We start from the raw sequence: 20224 nt of genomic DNA on the forward strand, positions 1-20224 counted from the left end.
TGGAAGCTGGCTACCCACAGCTGTTTAACATTGCTCTTGTTCATCATTTGTTACTTCCTATTTTTGAACAGCAGTATGGAATTACAGTGGCCATTTTAAACACCTAGCTTCTCATGAAAATATACCAAAAGAATTTGATCAACCACTTAGCTTCCATATTGCCAGGAACCCAGTGATGGCTTGCTCATAAAATTGTATTTATTGATTTAGAGTTTACTGATTTGAGACTTTGTGTTAATGGAGGAGACATTTATAGGATTTTTCTTAAATAACGAATTTAGAATAATTTCATTTCTGGAGGCCCTTCTGATTAGTAAAGGTGAATGGGTATAAAACTGAAAATTACAGATTGCTAGCAAATTTCTTTGATAATTGTATGTTAGTCCTTAGTGGCTGCTATAACAAAATAACAGAGACTGGGAGACTCATAAACAACAGAAATATATTTCTCTCAGTTCTGGAGGCTGGGAGTCCAAAGTCAGGATGACGGTGTAGTCTGGCAATGGCCCTCACCTTGTGGAAGTGGTGAGGCCACTCTCTGGAGCCTCTTTGCAAGGCTCTCATCCCGTTTGTGAGGTTTTCACTCTTATGGCTAACCACCTCTCAAAGACCCTATTTACTAATACCAACACTTTGTAAAACTTAGAATTTCAACATACGAATTTGGGGGGTGGGGCACAGACCTTCAGACCATTCCATTGTATAAATAGACTTTTTCTTTAAGATTTTATTTTATTTATTTTTAGAGAGTGGGAGAAAAACATTAATGTGAGAAATATCTCCAGTGTGACCTGAGCAGGAACGAAACCTGCAACCCAGACTTGTGCCTTGACCGGGAATCCAACCCACAAGTGTATGCTCAGCTGGACAAGCACTCACACTGGTCTTATTTCGAACCTGTAAAATAGACTTATTTTGAATCTGTAAATTTTCTTCAACTTAGCTGTTATATACCTAAATATTAGTTATTCATATATAGGCATTCCCCATAAGTATTAACTTACGTGGAATAAGTGGAACACTTCACACAGAAAATCGGTAAAACGCCCTCTGGAGGCTAAGTCAGCTGCTTTCGGATATGTCCTTTTCTAAATTTCAACTATTCTTACTGGGTCTCGGATTTGTATAATTTCTCTTAATCCAATGATATATTTATATCAGCTGTTTATCAGTTAAAAAATCTTCCTTCGTATAGATTTTGGTTCAATGAGTTAAAACCAGTGAATCAGAGCACGTGGAGTGTGTCTGTATAAAGCAAGAGTCACAGTGGGACATAATGTGTGGATTCCCCTTTCAGAATGCTTACCATTTGCTTGAGGAAACAGTTCATATAATAAGTAATGGAGGTAAAACCTGGTAACTTTTTCAATGACTTCTTTGTACTACTCAGAATTTAAAGTGTGTCATCCCAAAGTAAGCTTTAGAATTGGACCTACTCCTGGTGGGATGTGTGCCCAATCTAATGCCTGCCGCCGCCTTCCCAACGCCCTGCCCCCGCCCCTGCCCCCACCCCTCCCCCATCGTGAATTGCAAATGCCGTGCCCTGCAGGAAAATTGAGCTCCACAAGCTTGTTCCTTCAGATAGAAGAGGGTCAGGAAGGCCCAGGCAAACTTAATGGGGGATGAGATGACTTATTTAGAAGGGGGGGCAGTGGAGTGCTCAACTCCAAGTTTCTGCAACAGCTTACTTACGAGCAGGAGGAGGAGGGGAGAGTGATGCTGGTAAAACACCTCAGCAACACTGGGAATCAGAAGATGGTGGAACAGCATCTATAAACTGCGGAGAGAGAGGGATTCGCAGATCAAAAACTGCATACCTACTTAAAAATGTCAGGGCAAGAAACAAGACCGTTTTGAAAATGCAGGGAATAAATACCAGGTGTGTACCTCAGATGCTAAAGAATCTACTTCAGCTGAAGGATAGCGTAGTTCTGAAGAAAAAGCAGCACATCTGTACAGTTAATCAAGATCTGTGTTCTGCTTGTGTGTCCCTTTCTACCTTGTCCCGTCCCAAGCCATCCCCCAGACCCATCCCCCACACACTTGTTTACTGTCATTTCGGTGGATTTTTAGGAAGGGGCTGACGTAAACGCATGCGCTCAGTCTAACATCTTGATTTAGGAAATCTGTTTTTGAATCACTGTACTTCTTACCACAAAGGGTTGTTATGGAAAGCTGTTGGTCTTATTGCAAGCAAAGAAACCAGCTGTGGCAGAGTTATACTGGAAAGGGGGTTCGCCGGCAGGGTCTGGGGCGGCTCAGAGGACGCCCGGGAAGGCTGGAAGAAGCAGGCTAGTCGACTGGCTTGAACTGTACGAAACTTCGCAGTGACAGCACTGCATCTTCATTTAGAAGTAAATTGCCTTTTTCTTCTCTTTTCAAATGTAGGTTATATATCTGGGGAGAACTCCAGAAGAAGCGTATAGAATATTAATGTTTGGAGATACATCCTATATTCCTTTCAGGTAAATATAAGAATGATATGGTAGATTGATTTAATCAGGCCCTTGTCAGAAATATCTTGATGCAATTGTTTCTAAAAAAGGAAGACTTGGTAAATAGTCATCCGAGGGTGGGTATAAATAAAACTATAGATATAGGTTACTCAGCAGTAACACTACTGATATTTTGTTGTGGAGGCTGTCTTCTGTGTTGTAGGGTATTTAGCAGCATCGCTAGCTTTTGCCCCCAAGATGCCAGCGACGCCTGCATCTCACAACAATTATCAAAACTAAAAATGCCTCCTGACATTTCCAGGTGTTTCTGGAGGTGGTGGTGGTGGTGGTGCTAAATTGCTCCTGCCTGAGAACCACTCCCCTTGTTGGAATAATTGGATGAGAATCCTGGACTGTGGTACTCAAAACTCCCACAGAGGAGTTTCATTCCTGGGGAGTTCTAAAATAAAGTTTCCTACTCGTCCGGAGTTAATTTCTTGGGGTAAAAATCAACCCTGTTTTCCCAGGGACACTGCTAGCATAGATAGTGGATTTGCTAGTGTAACACCACTACTAGAAAAACCAAATAGCTGTGTCATGGAGGTGGTAGATATGTAATGTCTTACACAAAGGGAGGAGTCCTCATTTCCTTCTTAGACTTACCATATGATTGTGTCAAGACATTAAAAAAAAACCCTAACTTTACCTTTAAATCAAATTAAGTTATAAAAGTTTCTCTGTTTACTAAAATACTTAGCTGTATAATCTAAATATATGGTGCTAAATAGGTAATAAATAGGTGCCATGATTTTACTTGTGCATGCTGTATGGATAATTTCAACCACTCACAAATTAGTACGTTTAGCATTGTTGTCTATACCACAAATGCCTGATTTTGAAGGTATGGTCTTCCCTTTAAAATGAAAGGTTCTAAACCTGACCTAATGGTGGATAAGCTTTGGATGAGTCTCCCTAACTTTAGGCAGAATCTCTTCTTTAAATGAATAACTTTGTAGAGACCATCTATGGACTTAACTCCATGAAAGAGAGATTTGTTAGGACAGTTGCAGACTGTGAGAACAGTTACGTGTTGCACTCAAGACCGTGTGTTAGTGATTTTGCAGACTAGAAGGATTGCTTTGAACCCAGTATGGTCCCCTTTGCTCCTGGCCCGTGGATCATCTTAAGTATTCTGTATTCGAGTGGGTAGGAAGCGATGAATGTTATTTTCTAAGCTGGAGAGTGCCTCGTTTGTCCTCTCAGCCTAAAATATGACAACCACCATGTACTTTCTTGAGGAAAAGTGATTATATTTTTGGTCCCTGAGTGACAGGTACATTGACAATGATAATTTTGTTCTACAGAACTCTTCTTTGTTCTTTTTAAACTGTGCGTCTTATTTTATTTTTAGAGATGGGGAAGAAGGGAGAAAGAGGGGGAGAGAAACATGAAAGTGTGGTTGCCTCTTGCGTGCCATGCCCCACACTGGGGACCTGGTCCACAACCCAGGCATGTGCCCTGCTGACTGGGGATGGAACCGGCAACCCTTTGGTTCTCAGGCCAGCACTCAATCCAGTGAGCCACACCAGCCAGGGCTCTTTATCCTTTATAATGCTAATTCTTTATAATAGTGCACTTTTCAAGCTTATAACAATGGTCTGAAATATGAATAAGCCCATGTTTCACTTACCCAAGTGAGGATCCAAGAAACACTGTTGATGTAAAAGAAGTTGTATGTTCATTTAAATATGGGGGCCAAAAATGGAATAAATATTGCTTGCTGCTATCCTGTGTTTAAAATGCAGGTCGGTTGCTTCTCGTCTCAGGAGTAACTAATAAACAGGACTTAGCTAGAAACAGTTCAGGGTTGTGAAATTTGAATCTCTTCAGTCATAGGTGCCAGGCATTTGATTTATCTAAATCATTGTTTCTCATTGTGGGGCCTGTGACCTTGAGCTAGACTATGGACTTGTTACTAGCTTGTGATGGGATCAAGTACAGGAATTGAGAGTAAAGGTTTAGAGGCTTTTGTAGTAATTTAATAGAGGATGTTTATGTCTGGAATCAATAGAAGAACTTGGACTTATACCTTATTTTTTTTATTTCCATTTTCTAGTAATTCATTTTTATTTTCAAAGATAAGATTATTGCATTATCATGTGTATGTAATAGTATAACGTTGTATTTTATATTGTATTTTACAAAAGTATCAGTCTGTAACATTAAAAAGTTTAGTGCTTCACCCTCTTTTGTTATTCTATAGAACTTACTTCTTAGATAAAGCCTGATAATATTTGGAAAAGAAATTGCATTATAATAGCCTCTTGTCCTTCCGCTTCAAATTCATAGGATATAACTGCTAACAAAGCATGTTAACAAGGGATCATGCAAGGAGAGCATTCATTCACAGTCAGCAACTTTTATGCTCCATAGCAATATCTAATTCAACTGAGATGCAATTCTTCAACCACTGAGTTTACATCAGTGTATGATTTCTTTTTTTAATTACGTTCAATTGCAGTTTAATTTCAGTGTTTTGTATTTGTTTTAGTTGTACAGCATAGTAGTTAGACAGTCACAGTCTTTACAAAGTGGTTCCCCTGATATTTCGCGTACCCACCTGGCACCATATATAGTTATTACAATATTATTGTGTACAGTATATGATTTCTTAATGAATTATTAGCTGTTTCTCTGCTTGTCTAAATGAAAAAATAGTATAAAATACAGTTCAATATTTTCTTTTGTTACATTAGGATTATTATTATAAGAGGATATAGTTCCATTCTTTGACCTGCCTTGAGTACTCTTGCTTCTTAGTTGATTTTTTTTTTTTTTTTTTTTTGTGGCGGGGCTGGTCTCTGCTCTCTTCATTTTAGAGGTGGTGTTGCATAGTTGCTAGTAGCTTGGCTGTTGACATTCAACAGATGGGAGGGTGACACTCAGCCCTGCTGGTAGTATCTCTGTGGTTCTCACAAAAGTGAGCCTTGGTCTCCTTGTCTGTCCGTGGGAATGACAGCTGTTTGTCCCTAATGGGGTTGTTAGGATTAAGTAACATCCTACATATAATAAAAAACACTTGGCATAGTGTCTGGGCCTTAGTTAACATTTGCTTTATACTCATATTTTTCTTTTTTTAGATGTATAACTACATATAATTTTTTTAAATCACTAATCTGGTGTACATAACCCAGTAGACTTTTACTTGTGCATATGCAACTACCATCCAGTTCAAGGTACAGAGCATTGCTGGCGTCCTGCCCATGCCCTGCAGCACCCCCGTGACAGTCAGTAACCCCCTTCAAGCTAGGACTCCTGCCACCATCGGTTAGTTTGCCTTGCCTTTGTGTGTTACACAAACGGAATCATACAGTATGCATTTTGGAGAGTTGGGATCCAGCTTTTTAAACACCAACTGTGAGGTTTATCCATGTTGTGACAGGTATCAGTACTTTTTAAAAAAATTACTTTTATAGCATTCCTTCTATGCCTATGTCACTATTTCACTATTTATTTGCCCGTTGTCATTTTGATGGGCAACAGGTGATTTGCATTTCTGGGCTAGTATGAATACAGTCTCATGTGAAAACTGTTATTCTTAAAAACTAGTATTTGTCATCGTTTTGCAGTCTCTAAGCAAACCTCCTTGACTGATTCTCATCCCATTTTCTCAGTTTGTTAAATGATCACAGTGCCAAGCCCCCTCTTCCTGCAGAGGCTTTACTCCCAAAGTCATAGTTGCTACTCTGCTGTTTGGAAGAGGCCTGATTGCTTGGGTGGGAGGAAGGAGGTGTTAATGAAATAAACTTGAGTGAGTAAAGGAAGATTTTTGTTGTCTATTCAGGTAGTGTGACAGATGAGGCAGAACTATAAGCCAACCGCATATTAAAGCTCGTGTGTGATTATTACTGACTAGAGTAGGGTTTGGCCCACAGTTCTCCAAAAATTTACATTGAATGCACGTATTAAGTTCTCACAGAGATTGAATCAACATGCCATAACCTGATTGGAAAAGAATGATCAGTTGGTTAAGAAGATAATCCTAGCTAGCTGAGGAGAGATGGCTAAAAACATTGGGATGTAAGTTGAGAATTCAACTTACTTCCACTGATAATTTTGATTTTAATTACTCTTAAAGTACTTCATTTTCTTAACTTAGCTTCTCTTTCTAAAAATGTTCTTTATTTCATGAAACAAGTATTTGTGTTCATTTTATAGGCCAGTGGTTCTTAAACTGAACGTATGTAACCATCACCTGCTAGAACGAAAGTGACCAGGCCCCACCCCTAGGGCCTCTGACTCAGCAGGTCTGGGGTGGAGCCTGAGAACCCGTGTTTCTCTCGGCCGGGTTGATGCTGATGTCGCTGGTTCAGGGACCCCACTCAGAATCACTGCTGCAGGTCATGTTGTTTTTCTCCTTCCTGAATATTGTCAACAAGCTATTGATGATATACATAGAGAGAGACTTTTCCTGGTTTTTAGAGGAGTAGCATTTTAATTCAGAAGCTTACAAAGCAAAAATGACATGCTGTAAGACCTCATGTGCAAGCTGCATGAAGGCCAACATACATCACAGCTCAGTAATTCTAGCCATTTCAGGCAGTAACATCTAAAACTGTTTAAGCTGAGATGGTGCCCTTACTTTTCCTCATTTTTAGTTTCACGTTGCTGTAATCATCTACATTCTTAAGATTTGTGAAAGAAATAAGTTGTTTTTCCATTTGGAACTTAAAAAATGTTTTTATTGCATTTATTGGGATTACATTGGTCAATAAAATTACATGGGATTCAAATGTATAATTTTATTTTGTTTCATCTTCATTTCTCTTTTTTAAATACTTTATTGTTGTTCTATAGGAATTAAAACTTTTCGGGTAAGATTACAATATGAAAACCCAACCAGGGCAGGCAGTCGTTAGCTCCAATAGCTGCCCTGTTCCTAGGGGCAAATAATTACCATTCAGATAGGTGCAGTTGTTTGGCATGTCTAGAAGGAGCATAATGATATTAATTTTTATCTTATTTAATTCCAAAAACTTTCACTTTGTAACGGCTTAAGGTAGTCAAAAAGGAGAAGCAGGCGGGAGTGGAGGAGGCCTTAATTTTCACTGCTACCAAGAGATGTCTAGTAAGATTATCGATCATTGTTGGGCAGAGCTGTCTTCAGACTAACTCAAGCACTTTCTAAGAGTAGAGTGATTCCACTAAGGGTCATCAATGCCTTATTTCCTGTGGTTTTATCAGTACTGTTGTCCTTTAGGGATCAAAAAGAAGTTATCCAAGTTAAACTCTTGCAAGTTGCAAAAGCATAATGAGAGGAGAAAAATACCTTTTAGCTTGCACATAGTATTTCAAATAGTACCTTTTTTTGTCTTGTTTGAATGGAGGTATATACAGCCACATACACACAGATACATGTACGTATGCACAGAATCAAAAAGCAGTTTTTCCTGGTAACAGTTGGGTAGGATTTTTGTTCCAGTAGGAAGAAAAATCAGATGCCTTGCCCTTTGGGCACAGGGGTCCACATTATTGATTAATAATTCTTGAAATTAGGCCATCAAAGCCAAAAATGATCGAGAGAGATCATTTACAATTCCAAGTGGTTATTATTGATCCACATCTACAAAAAAATATCTACTGGGGTAGGTAGAAATGGCAGTAAAATTTATAACAATGCTTACGTTTTATTTAAAAACCAAACAGCAAGAATTTTTTTTCTTTTTCTGAGACTTCCTCCAAGTACATTTGATTTTAAGTTCTAGTCAGCTTTGTTTTGAGGTCAGCGTACTGCAGAAAATTAACCGAGCTATGTATTTCTATACTTTTGGGATTTCAGAGATGCTGCCTATGGGAGCTGCAGTTTCTTCATTACACTTCTCGACTGTTTTCATGCAGTGAAGAAGGTAAGTGACGGACAGGGTGCAGCTCCTGATGTGTCGGAGAGCTAAAGTACAGTTCAAGGCAGACGGGGCTTCTTCCCCAGAGGTCTTCCAAGATGTGCATGATGTCAGGGGTATCCCATATACCTATTAACTTAGAATGACACCACACTGGAAAACAGTTTATTCTGAATTTGAGAGCTGCCCTGCATGAGTGGGAAAAAAGCCACTTGAACAGTAGGGGACAAACAGGTATAATTAGGCTCTCAATTCAGAATTGATTTTGAGTGTGTTGTGATTTCAGAGAAAAATAGAAAGGCAGTACATTACTGATGTCCAAGTTCTCTTTGATTTACGTATTTGTGGGTCTGATTCCCACCAATCCTATTTACATTTTTATCACGCACTGTCAGACACTTCATTTTTGTGTCTTCAAGCCTTCCATTTCTAATTCAGCAGAATTTGAACAGCCCATCAGCTTGTTACTAGGTTTTATATAAAACTAAGTAGGTCACTACTGCTTTGTCAAAGTTAGTTCTTTATGCCCCAATCAGGGATCGAATCTGCAGCCTTTTGGTGTGTGGGAGTGAGCCAGTCAGTCAAAGCTCAAAGCTATTTTATTTTATGTTGTTATATTTTAAAGATTTCATTATTTATTCATATTTAGAGAGAGAGGAAGGGAGGAAGAAAGAGAGGGAGAGAAACATCGATGGGTTGTTTCTTGTACACCCTTAGCTGGGGACCTACCCTATAACCCAGGCAGGTGCCCTGACTAGGAATCCAACTGGTGACCTTTGGGTTTGTGGCACGATGCCCAACCAACTGAGCCACACCAGCCAGGACTCACAGCTGTTTTAAACTAATGCCTATGTTTCATAACCAGGGCGCTTGCTTTCTTTGACTCCAGGGAACACCCTTTATATGACATTCCAAATGAACAGGGTCCCCTGAATTATGTAACACAGCAGACTTGTTTATAATGCTCCCTTGGATGTATATTTTGGGTGTCAGGGCAGGATAAGAAACCAGAATGATAAATCAGTGGCCCATGGATCAACAAGTCTTCAACAGTATCTCAAGTTTTTATTTGATTTGTATTTTTAGAGGCAAAAGGAACCCAGGTTTGCTTTCATGTGTACTGGAATGTGGTGGCTGTCTAAGAATTTTGACAGAAATTTTGTGGATTAAAACGAGAGGACTGAGTATACAAATTTAGGGATTGATTAATATCTTTTTCCCCCTGTATCATATATCAAGGTATGGAATTTAATTCTTTTGGGTGTGAGTCCAGTGACTCTGTGGTGTGTCGAGCTGCCCAGGGTGGCTGCCAGAGGCAGTGAGGCAGCTCCATCAGGCGCTCAGTTCAGGGAGGTGGTGGGCTCCGCCAGTGAGGGGCAGCGGGTGTAAATCATCCCTTCTGATTGCAGTTATAATCCTTGTCAAATAGACCCCAGGAAACTGCTAACATTGTCTGGCATATGGTCCTGACCTTAGGGCTCCCTTCCCTCAACTCCCACCACCTTTAAAAGAGTAGAAAGCCCTGGCTGGTGTAGCTCGGTGGATTGAGCACGGGCCTGTGAACCAAAGGATCGCAGTTCCATTCCCAGTCAGGGTACCTTCCTGGGTTGCAGGCCAGTTCCCAGCAGGGGACCCACGAGAGGCAACCATACATTGATGTTTCTCTCCCTGTCTCTTTCCCTTCTCTTCTAAAGATAAATAAATAAAAATTAAAAAAAAAAGAAGAGCAGAAGGACTTTGAGGGCCTTAGCTCCTTTGTTGTTGTTTTTGTTTTGTTTTTAAGCAGATCTACTTAGGAGCTAGAGGTCAAAGATTGCTCTTTTCACACTGTATTTAATTTTACTGAAGAGTCAGTAGCTTCTGATTTTCAATTTGTACATTAATTGTGACTGATTTAGAATATTGCATACCTGAAACATTTATAAATATAATTATGTCTCCATTTTAGTGCTATTTCTAATAGGATCTCATGAAATTCAAAGGAAAATAGAAACTTCTATAAACTATTTTATTGTAAGGAACATCTCTAGTCCAAATGTCATGGCATTGAGTATTTGGAATTCAAGGAAATAAAATTCATTGCGAATTTGGTCTTGGAATTAGAATATAAATAACTGTATTTCATAAAATGAGAACTTTGTGCTTGGTATTGTAACATTCATATTTTACATTTGTATTTCAGTAAGTGTTGAAAACCGGGTTTATAATTCACCCCTTTTGAACCAAGATTACCTTATTTTTCTTTTGTTTTTCTGTTTATTGCGGTAACATTAGTTAATAATGGCTACCTTGTTGCTCTAACAAGCGACAGCTCTAACTTACTCTCTGGCTCAGAGGATACTCAGAGGCCAGGGCTCGGCCTTGTCTCAGAAGTAGATCCTCGCTTATTGCACTTGGTGTGCTCTGCTCACTGCAACTCGGAGAAAAGGAAACTTAATATTTTCTTCTTATTGAAAGAAGAAATTTCTCAAATTTTTGAATTTCAGTGTTGATTTCTGGGCTGTCTTTAGTAGAGAGAACATCATTAATCTCTTAATCTAAGAAGAACTTGAAAGTGAAAAGATTTATGAACTTTGTGTGATTTTTGTCTAGGATAAACTAATCTTCTCTTTTCCCTATTATTTGCTGAGGGGCCATTGAGTTTGTGCATTATATTTGAAGCCTGAGTGGTGTTGATCTAGCAGATCAGTGGGATTACTTTGAAGGCTTGATTATTTAGCTCTACACAGCTAGGATGATTGTTAAAGAAAATAAAACATCAACTTTTATTAAAAGAAATGTTGTTGTAACTAATTTTCCAGATAATGGACACCTTTAAAAGATGTATCTATCCCACCTCTTGAAAACTATTCATGACACGTAATCTAAATATTATAATGCTCTTTCAAGGCTGCCTCCTGATGTGAGGAAGTTGGATGGGAAATTGTTCCTTACTTGCATCTTTGTTCTTAAAAGCTTTTCCTTTGGATTTTAGGCAATGCAGTATGGCTTCTTTAATTTCAACTCATTCAACCTTGATGAATATGAATACTATGAAGTAAGTTTTTAAGGATATTGTTTTTAATTCTTTTATTTGTTTTACTTATGGAAGTATTATTGTTTTTAAAAATATTGAATGATTTAGATGTGCATAGAGTAAAAAAGAAATCCATCCAGTCTTTATCCTCTTACTGCGCGCTCCATTCTCAGTGGGGAAGTCTGCCTTTGACGCAGCCTTCCACTCGGAATGACTGTGCTCCCGGGCTCTTTCCTTTAACGTTTAGTTCACATTGTTTTATTACTGATGACTTTTCCTATGCGTAGTGCTTAAATGAGATAATGTTTGTAAACCTCTTAGCATAGACTCTGGTGACCTGGATAAACTAGTCATCTAATTAACCCCTGGAAACTGTCTTTATCATAACCATTTGTATGAGGTCAGGACACTTCTGGTCGCAGGAAGTAAACATATATGGCTTAAATAAAAGGGAAGTTTATTGATTTCCTTGAGTAAAAAGGCCAAGATCAGGTATACCATCACACATGACCAGATCAGGTACTTGCACACTTACCAGGCACTGGGTTGAAGCTAACTTTGTCCCCAGGCCAGCCCTCAGTAGTGTAGAAGATAACCACCAGCAGCTTTGATTCACCTGTTCAGCAAACTCACCAGAAAAGAGCATTCGTGGCTCCGGTGGAAGATTCACAAAGTCCTCTCATTGGCCTAGCTTAGATCATATGACTTGCACGCAAGTAGGCATGTTTCTAGCAGGGATGGGGGAGAGAAGGGTAGATGGGTGTAGAATACACCGGTCATCCCAGGAGCTAAGGTGTTGGGGTCACCCTGTCAAGCCACACAAACCAATAAAGAAGAGAGTCTAGGCAGGTAAAACCACAGATGTCCTTGATACTTTTTAACACAGTGATTATTTTTGTTTTTTTGTTTTGTTTTTTAAGAAAGGTAATTTGATTCTACTGTTTATTCCACCCTTCAAATAGATAATGAATTAGATGCTTATGCTAATGGTCTTTTTTGGCCAAGAAAGCTTGTGGAATCTTATCTTTTCTTCTTACTACAGTTTTCTTGAGCAGACATCCTCACTAACACTAGAGTGATTTCACGGGCAGTACATTATGCAGCAGTGTCTTGAATCCTCACGTATCTCTTTTTTCTATTAAAAAAAGTTAATTTCTATTTTAAACTCTTAGGCATAACTGAACTATTTTATTGATGAGTAGGATTATTAGTTACAGTCAGTCATTACTGTGATGCACCAGAAAGATAAACCATATTCTGTGACTCATTAGGGCATACCTTATCACCCTGTCTTCACTTTCCTGTAATAGTGACACATTTCTAAAGTACAATATGTATTTAACCACCATATTACACTGTTGACTGTAACTTAATTATTAACGCCATTTTTTGGTGCTTGTCCTTATGAAGTTAAATATTTAAAATAAAATACACTTCTTTTTTATGTAAGCAAAACTGCTAAAAACACCACTTCTTGTGCCTTCGGGTGTTGCACAGTGGTGCCTCTGTGTCACTAAGGAGTGATGCCTGCGCTACCCTGCTTCTCTCTCACTAGTGCAGAAATTCTGGTGTGGACCGGAAGTAGCAGTGCCACCCAAAAGGGTTGTTTGCTTGCAGAGAAATTGCACTGAAATGCAAGGCAAACGTTTAGGGGGCTGCAGACATGGGTAGCGCACAGACTGTTTTTTAGCTCCACAGTGTATTTAGAAATTTTATATTACTGTGTCATTGATTCCATGGTGCCCGTTCCCCCCCGCCCCCCATGTTAACGTCTCAGAATTCAGGATGCACCTGCAAGTCAAATGAAATGAATTTGAATCTGAAGTCTAACTTCAGATTTTTGGTTTCACTTCCAAAATCAGAATACCTTGCAACACTTGTCCTCATTCCTGGTCAGACATTGTAGCATGGACCGGGGGCTTACCAGTTCTTTGTGACAATGAAGTAAATTGGTTTTGGTTACCTGCCCAGCCTTAGACCAAGCAGCCCTTGGTTTATGTCCTCGTTCTTCCTAGGTATACATGTACGTACCACATTTGCAAAGCTAATTGATCTTCAGCGTTAGTGCTCTTCTTCTTGACTCGGAAGAGCCTCCTCCTTCCTGCCCAAGTCTTTGTGTAACTGTTTCTATTTTTTCATTTGAACTATATTTATCTTATAATAATTATTATGGTACTTTAACCCAAAGGAGTTAAATAAGAGGAAGTAAAGTTTTTAAATTGCAGTTTATTTTTTAGGCACCTACTGTGATCTCCGTATATTTATAATTTCAAATTTCCTGGTGGTTTAGTGAAAATTTTTCTGTGACCATCTTATTGAATGGCTAGCAAGATGGAAAGATGTCTTTCTAAAAATGAAAAGTAAATATTCAGAGGCCAGGAGTTTAACTAGGTAGTTTTTTTCTCCTTTGAGTTTAGATTGCTCATATTGAAGGAAGTTTCCAGATCCCTCATAATGGAAAAGTTTGCCTTTTATTAATTAGCAGCAGCCGTATGAGAATTTACTTGGATAAAACAGCCAAAGCACATAGGTATATTTGGGAGCAGCAGTCGTTGGCTCTGTTTTCCAAAGACCGAGTATCCCAGCAAAGAAACGCTTGTAAAAGAAAGTGATTAGGACCAGGAAATGCGAACTAACTTTTCCCTGGGAACATTCGTAGCAGGCTAAATCTTAGTTTCCTGTCTCGTGGTCATTCATAGACAGCTTTCTTACTACAGCAAATGGATTTGAAGTTCTGCAGAAACTCTGAATTGAGAAGAGGTATGGAAAGAAGAGTAAGAATAAAAATGATTTGTGCTGGTCTTCTCTTTGCAGAAAGCAGAAAATGGAGATTTAAATTGGATAATACCAGGCCGATTTATTGCCTTCTGTGGACCTCATTCAAGAACGAGACTTGAAAGTGGTATGGAAAAATATGGGATTAATATAGTTTTTTTTATTGAAAGTATCTATCCTGTATCCCTCCCTTGCCCCCCCCCCCAAAAAAAAAGGCCTAAGAGTTAAATTAAGCTTGATGGTCTTAATTATTTAAGTGTACATGATCACTTCAGTACATTGTTCTGCCTGGATTTTAACTTTTTTAATTTATCTTTTTACAGTTATAATCAAGTTGGTATTTAATCCCCAGTCTAGACACTGTTTCTACACAATTACAGGTGAAATTGTTATCCATTATTTTCTTTCTGCATTTTAGAATATTTGGTAATTTCTTTGTGTAGGTTATCACCAACATTCTCCAGAGGCTTACATTCCCTATTTCAAGAATCACAACGTTACTACCATTATTCGTCTGAATAAAAGGATGTATAATGCCAAACACTTTACAAATGCTGGTTTTGATCACTATGATCTATTCTTTGCGGATGGCAGCACCCCTACTGATACGATTGTCAAAGAATTTCTGGATGTTTGTGAAAGTGCCGAGGGTGCCATTGCAGTACATTGTAAAGGTATGTTTCTAGGGTTGGTTAAAGAATGGTGGACAGCTCTAGCTGGGTAGCTCAGTTGATTGGAGCATCGTTTTATACATCAAAAGGTTGTGGGTTTAATTTCTGACCAGGGTATGTAGCTAGGTTTTTGTTCTATCCCCACTTGGGACATGTAAGGGAGGCAACCGATCGATGTTTCTCTCTCTCCACCCCCTCACCTCCCTCCCTGTCTCCCTCTTCCTGTCTCCATCTGTCTAAAATCAATAAACATATTCTCAGGTGAGTATTAAGGAGAAAAAGAATGGTGGACACATGTGTATATGTGTGGAAACACCATACTCGTTTAGATTATATACCAGGACACCTTATGCCTTTGTTTTCAGAGTACCTTTTTTATCTATTGTAAATTACTTTTTTTCTTAAAACCTCTTTATTGTGGTGTGATTGATATAAAAAAGCTGTACATATAAAAAATGTTTCTAAAACTCTAATTTCATATGAGAAGTATAGTAAATTACATTGTATTTGTTTATAGGTAACTATGGAAGCTTATCACATTGGAATGTATTCATTTACTTATCAAATATCTATTCAGTGCCTACTGTTTGGATATGTTGATGAACAAAGCAGACTTTAAGAGCTTGTCTTCGTAGAGTTTATGTTTTAACAAATTGCTGTTTTTAGCTACTAGAACAGTGCCCAGCATTTAATACATTATAAGAATGCATGAGGGTTTATTTAACTTTTCTTCTTAGTTGATTCTAAAGACAAGGAATATATTTTCCATATATTAAGAAAAATCCAACTTAGGAACAAAAACCCAGCAAATCTGGAGAATAGCTAAAATCTAATCTCTAGAGTTACGACATTATAACAGTTTTCAACCTTTTTCATCTCATGGCTTACATAAACTACTAAAATTCTGTGGCACATCAAAACAATATATATTTTTTGCTGACCTGACAAAAATAGGTATAATTTTGATTCATTCATACCAGACAGTTATTGCTGTGTTGGCTGTTGTCTTTTTTGTGTGTGTGTGTGACAATCCAAGGGAAGAAAGGTCAGTGTCCCTGACTAAATAGTCAGGTCTATTTCATGTTCTAAAAATTCTTGGGGTACACTGGTTTGAAATTGCTACATTATAAGATTTAAATGTCCAGCCTTCTCCAAAAAAAAAAATCACAAGATATTGAAAAAAATAGGAAAGTAGAACTTATTCAAAGGGAGAAAAAAACGAATGAACAGAAACTTTCCCCGAGAAAAACCAAATGGTGCATTTACTAGACAAAGATACTAAAACAGCTGTCTTCAGGGTTCTCAAAGAACTAAAAGAAAATGTGAACAAATCAAGAGAACAATGAAGAACAAAATGGAAATATCAACATAGCGATAGTAAACTAAAAGGAACCAAAAAGAAACTCTGAAACTGAAATGTACGGTAACTGAAAGGAAATACTCACTAATGAAATTCAACAGCAGACATAAGCAGGCAAAAGAAGAATCAGCAAACATCACGATACAATAATTGAAATGATCAAATCTGAAGAATTGAAAGAAAAAAGATTGAAAAGTGAAAAGGGACCTGGAATATCATAAAGAGGACCAATCTGTGGATTGTGGGAGTCCCAAAGGGCAAAGTGAGAGGAAGGAGCAGAAAGTTTATTTGAAGAAATAATTACTGAAAGTTCCCAAATTTGAAGACGGACATGAATGTAAACATCTGTGTTACGTAGTGAACTCCAAGCAGGATAAACTGTGAGAGCCACACCCAGATGCATTATAATCAGTCAATCTGAAGTCAAGAGACAGAAGAGAACCTTGAAAGCAATAAGAGAGAATCAGCTTATTACATACAAGGGACCCCAGGAAGGTTGTCAGTAGATTTGCCATTGGAAACCTTAGAGGTCAGAAAGCAGTTAATTGATACCTTCAAAGTGTTGAATAAAGAACATGTCAACCACAAATTACACACCTGGCTAAACTTTTCCTTAAAAATGGGGTCAAATTAAGACATTCCCAGATAACTAAAAGGGAATTTGCTACCACTGGGCCTGCCCTGCAAGAAATGCTAAAGGCTGAACGAAAGCACAGTAGCTGGTTACTCAAAGCTTTATGAGAAAATAAAGATCTCTGGCAAGTAAATACATTGGACAATTATAAAGGCTAATATTATTGTTACTTAAGCTGTAAACTTGAATCAAAAGATGATACTGGAAGAATGGCCTAAAAAGTAAAAGAGACTTGTCCTAGCCAGGGGGCTCAGTTGGAGCGTCATCCTGTGCGCCCAAATGCTTCAGGTTCAATTCCATTAGCTAGGGCATATTGCTAGGTTGTGGTTTGACTGGCATTCGATACTTGTTTTGGGAAGAAAACTGATGACAGTGTGAAGATTGGGTTACCAAGTGAACAGGGAGTTTCATTAAGAAGTGTATTTGTTTGGGGTACAAAGCAGAAGACCACAGACAGGTGTTTCGAACAACAGGAATTTATTTTCTCAGAGCTTTGTAAGCTAGAAATCCAAGAACAAAGTGCTGATGGGATTGGTTCCTGGAGAGGCCTCTTCTTGTAAGAACACTAATTCTATTGGGTTAAATGCCCTCCATGACCTTATTCAACTTTAATTACCTTCATAAAGTCCTTTTTCCAGAGACTCTCATGGTGGGAGACAGGAGTTCAACATACAAGTTTGGAGGGCATATAATTTCTTCCATAACATTCTGTTCTCTGGCCACCCAGTATTCATGTCCTCACATGTAAAATACAGGGTCGGGCAGAAGTAGTTTACAGTTGTCATATGGAAAGCAATACAGTAACAAATAAATAATATTACAAAAATAAACTCTATTTCATGTACTCACAACTCCAAACCTACTTTTGCCCCACCCTGTACATTTTACCCCATCCCAACAGCCCCCAAATTATTAACCCACTCCAGTGTCAGTCCAAGTTCAAAGTCCATTTACATATCATCCAAATCAGATATGGGTGACAGACACTTCACGTACAGTGTGTCCTGAGGCAGAATTCCAATCAAGCTTTGAAACTGAAAACAGACAAACTATGTGCTTCCAAAATACAGTGGTGGGACAGGCGGCAGAACTACACCCCCACTTTGAATGGGAGGAGTTGGAAACAAGGAAGTGGTATCAGGTCCAAGCAAGTCCAGCCTAGCAGGGTAAATGCCATGGAATCTTCAGGCTCAAGAATCATGCCCTTTGGCTCCATTATCTGTTCTGCAGGCCTGCAGGGGAGGCAGTTCCATCTCCTTGGCCCCAGGCGGTGGCCTTGTCCCTGAGTCACAGACTGAGGTACCCTGATCCACTGAAACCACAGGCATTCCCATCCAAGGAGTAGACACAGCTGTGCCCCCAGGTGCCTGTGCTTGTGGTGGCAGCATGGCCTTGCCAGTCTGTCACTCACAGGGTCATGCGTCCGTTCTCTTGGAGGATGAGACATGTTTATAGCCAGAGATCTCTCGTCCAGTCCTTTCACCCGGAAATCTGAAAGCCCCCCTTTATTTCATCCCGTGGCTGTCCCTTTTTAGTCCAAACTGACCACATCTGGTGGGGCAATTCCATCACTGTTTTTGGCTTCTGGTGATTGAATCCATGGGTAATATCTTTATAGAAGTGCTTGTTCAATCATACCCTTGGTATTGTCTTCAAAACATGCTTTCATTTTTAAAGTGTTTAGTTTCTGATTCCTTTTTGGTTAAAAATCTCCTCTTAAATTCATCTCATCTCATATTTTACTGTGTCAGTAAGAAGAATCCAGGCTGCACCTTCAGCACTTTGCTTGCAGATCTCCTTTGCTCAATATCCAAGGTCGTCTCTCACAGTGTTTTCCACCAAGCACAAGTATGCAATTCAGCCAGGTTTTTTTTGCCACTTTCTAAGAAGGAGCGCCTACTTCTAGTTTCCAATAATATATCCTTCAGTTCCACCTGTGTCTGCTCCAGAATCAGTGCTGACGTCCATATTCCTGCCAACAGTTTCTTCAAGGCAATCTAGGGTTGTTTTCTTACATGGGCCTTAAAACTCTTGCAGCTTTTACAATTCTGATTCCAAAGCCACTTGTGCACTTTTATGTGTTGTTACAGTCATGGTACCACGATCTATATTGGTGAGGGTTTTCCAGAGAAACAGAACCAATAGGGTGTGTATTAAATTATATATAGAACAATATTATAAGGAATTGACTCACCCAGATATGAAGGCTGGAGAGTACAAAATCGGCAGTGTGGGCTGGGAGGGTGCAGACCCAAAAGAGTCTGTGGTGCCACTGAAGTCGAAGGCCATCCGCTACAGAATTCTTTCTAGTTTGGGGGATCTTTTTGTTCTGTTTAGACCTTCAACGGATTAAATGAGACCCACCCACATGGATGGTAATGTACTTACTCAAAAGTCCACTCAAGTGCACCTGCGAGGTTGACACATAAAATTAGCAACACAGGAAGTAATGATAGTAGTTTAGGTGAGAGTAGAGGAAGACAGCAGAAATTGAGTAAAAAGAAAAACTGCGTGTGAAAATGAGCATAAAAGTAGAGTAGAAAAAATGGTTGGGTAAGGGGAAAGTTTTGCAAGATGTTAAGCCTGTGTTTTTGGAAACATGATTTTACCATTAACAGTAAACCCAGAGTAGAAAACACTGCACTTAACTGAGAATTGTCACTTATAAAGTGACTTTCAATCTTGGCGATTCCTAGAATCATCTGGGCGGGGGGGTGGTTAGAACTGTCTCTGTCCAGGCTGCATTGCATACCAATTGAATCAGAATTCTGGAGGTGAGACCATATTTTTATAAAACTCTACAAGTGATTGCAACGTGCATCCAAATTTGAGAACCACTGTGAGGTAAGCAGGATCACGGTAAGCCTTTTGAAACAATCGTACCTGTCCAACGTAATTCTGGAGGACACGAGACCAGGTCTCACCAGACTGTTTCTTTTCCTAGCCGGCCTTGGGCGGACGGGCACTCTGATAGCCTGCTACATCATGAAGCATTACAGGATGACCGCGGCCGAGACCATCGCCTGGATCAGGATCTGTAGGCCTGGCTCAGTGATCGGGCCTCAGCAACAATTTTTGGTGATGTGAGTAGATGGAGAGCTTTTGTAATTCCTCAGAGAACGCTTGGGTCTGGAAAATAGTTGGAAGTAGTTTTTCTTAGTCTTCAGTAACAACAGATAGTCTAGTAGGAGAAAGATGATTGTATCTTTTCTGGCAAGGTGTATTTTGATGTTATTTAAATGCTCTAACAGGAAACAGTCAAGCCTCTGGTTGGAAGGTGACTATTTTCGCCAAAAGTTAAGGGGTCAGGAGAATGGAAAACACAAAGCAGCTGTCTCAAAACTCCTCTTGGCTGTTGATGACATTTCAATCAATGGTGTCGAGAATCAAGACAAGCAAGAGCCCGAACTGGTAATTGCACCATCCCCATCTC

The 20224-nt window shown here is 39.2% G+C and overlaps 1 protein-coding gene across 9 annotated transcripts in view; it reads left to right on the top strand.

Annotated features, from left to right (window-relative positions):
- The window catches only part of CDC14B (cell division cycle 14B), a 96294-nt gene that overhangs the window by 53496 nt on the left and 22574 nt on the right, over positions 1-20224 (top strand). For all 9 annotated transcript variants that reach the window (XM_037151558.2, XM_037151551.2, XM_037151549.2 and 6 more), the window contains exons 5-11: positions 2389-2465; positions 8275-8341; positions 11310-11372; positions 14166-14253; positions 14570-14800; positions 19736-19874; positions 20043-20202. In XM_037151558.2, the coding sequence (XP_037007453.2) occupies positions 2389-2465; positions 8275-8341; positions 11310-11372; positions 14166-14253; positions 14570-14800; positions 19736-19874; positions 20043-20202 (825 nt within the window). The remainder of the gene's footprint in view (positions 1-2388; positions 2466-8274; positions 8342-11309; positions 11373-14165; positions 14254-14569; positions 14801-19735; positions 19875-20042; positions 20203-20224) is intronic.

Source organism: Artibeus jamaicensis, unplaced genomic scaffold (genome assembly GCF_021234435.1).
Source record: "Artibeus jamaicensis isolate MK-2021 breed Jamaican fruit bat unplaced genomic scaffold, CSHL_Jam_final scaffold_1964, whole genome shotgun sequence".
NCBI classification, from domain to species: Eukaryota; Metazoa; Chordata; class Mammalia; order Chiroptera; family Phyllostomidae; genus Artibeus; species Artibeus jamaicensis.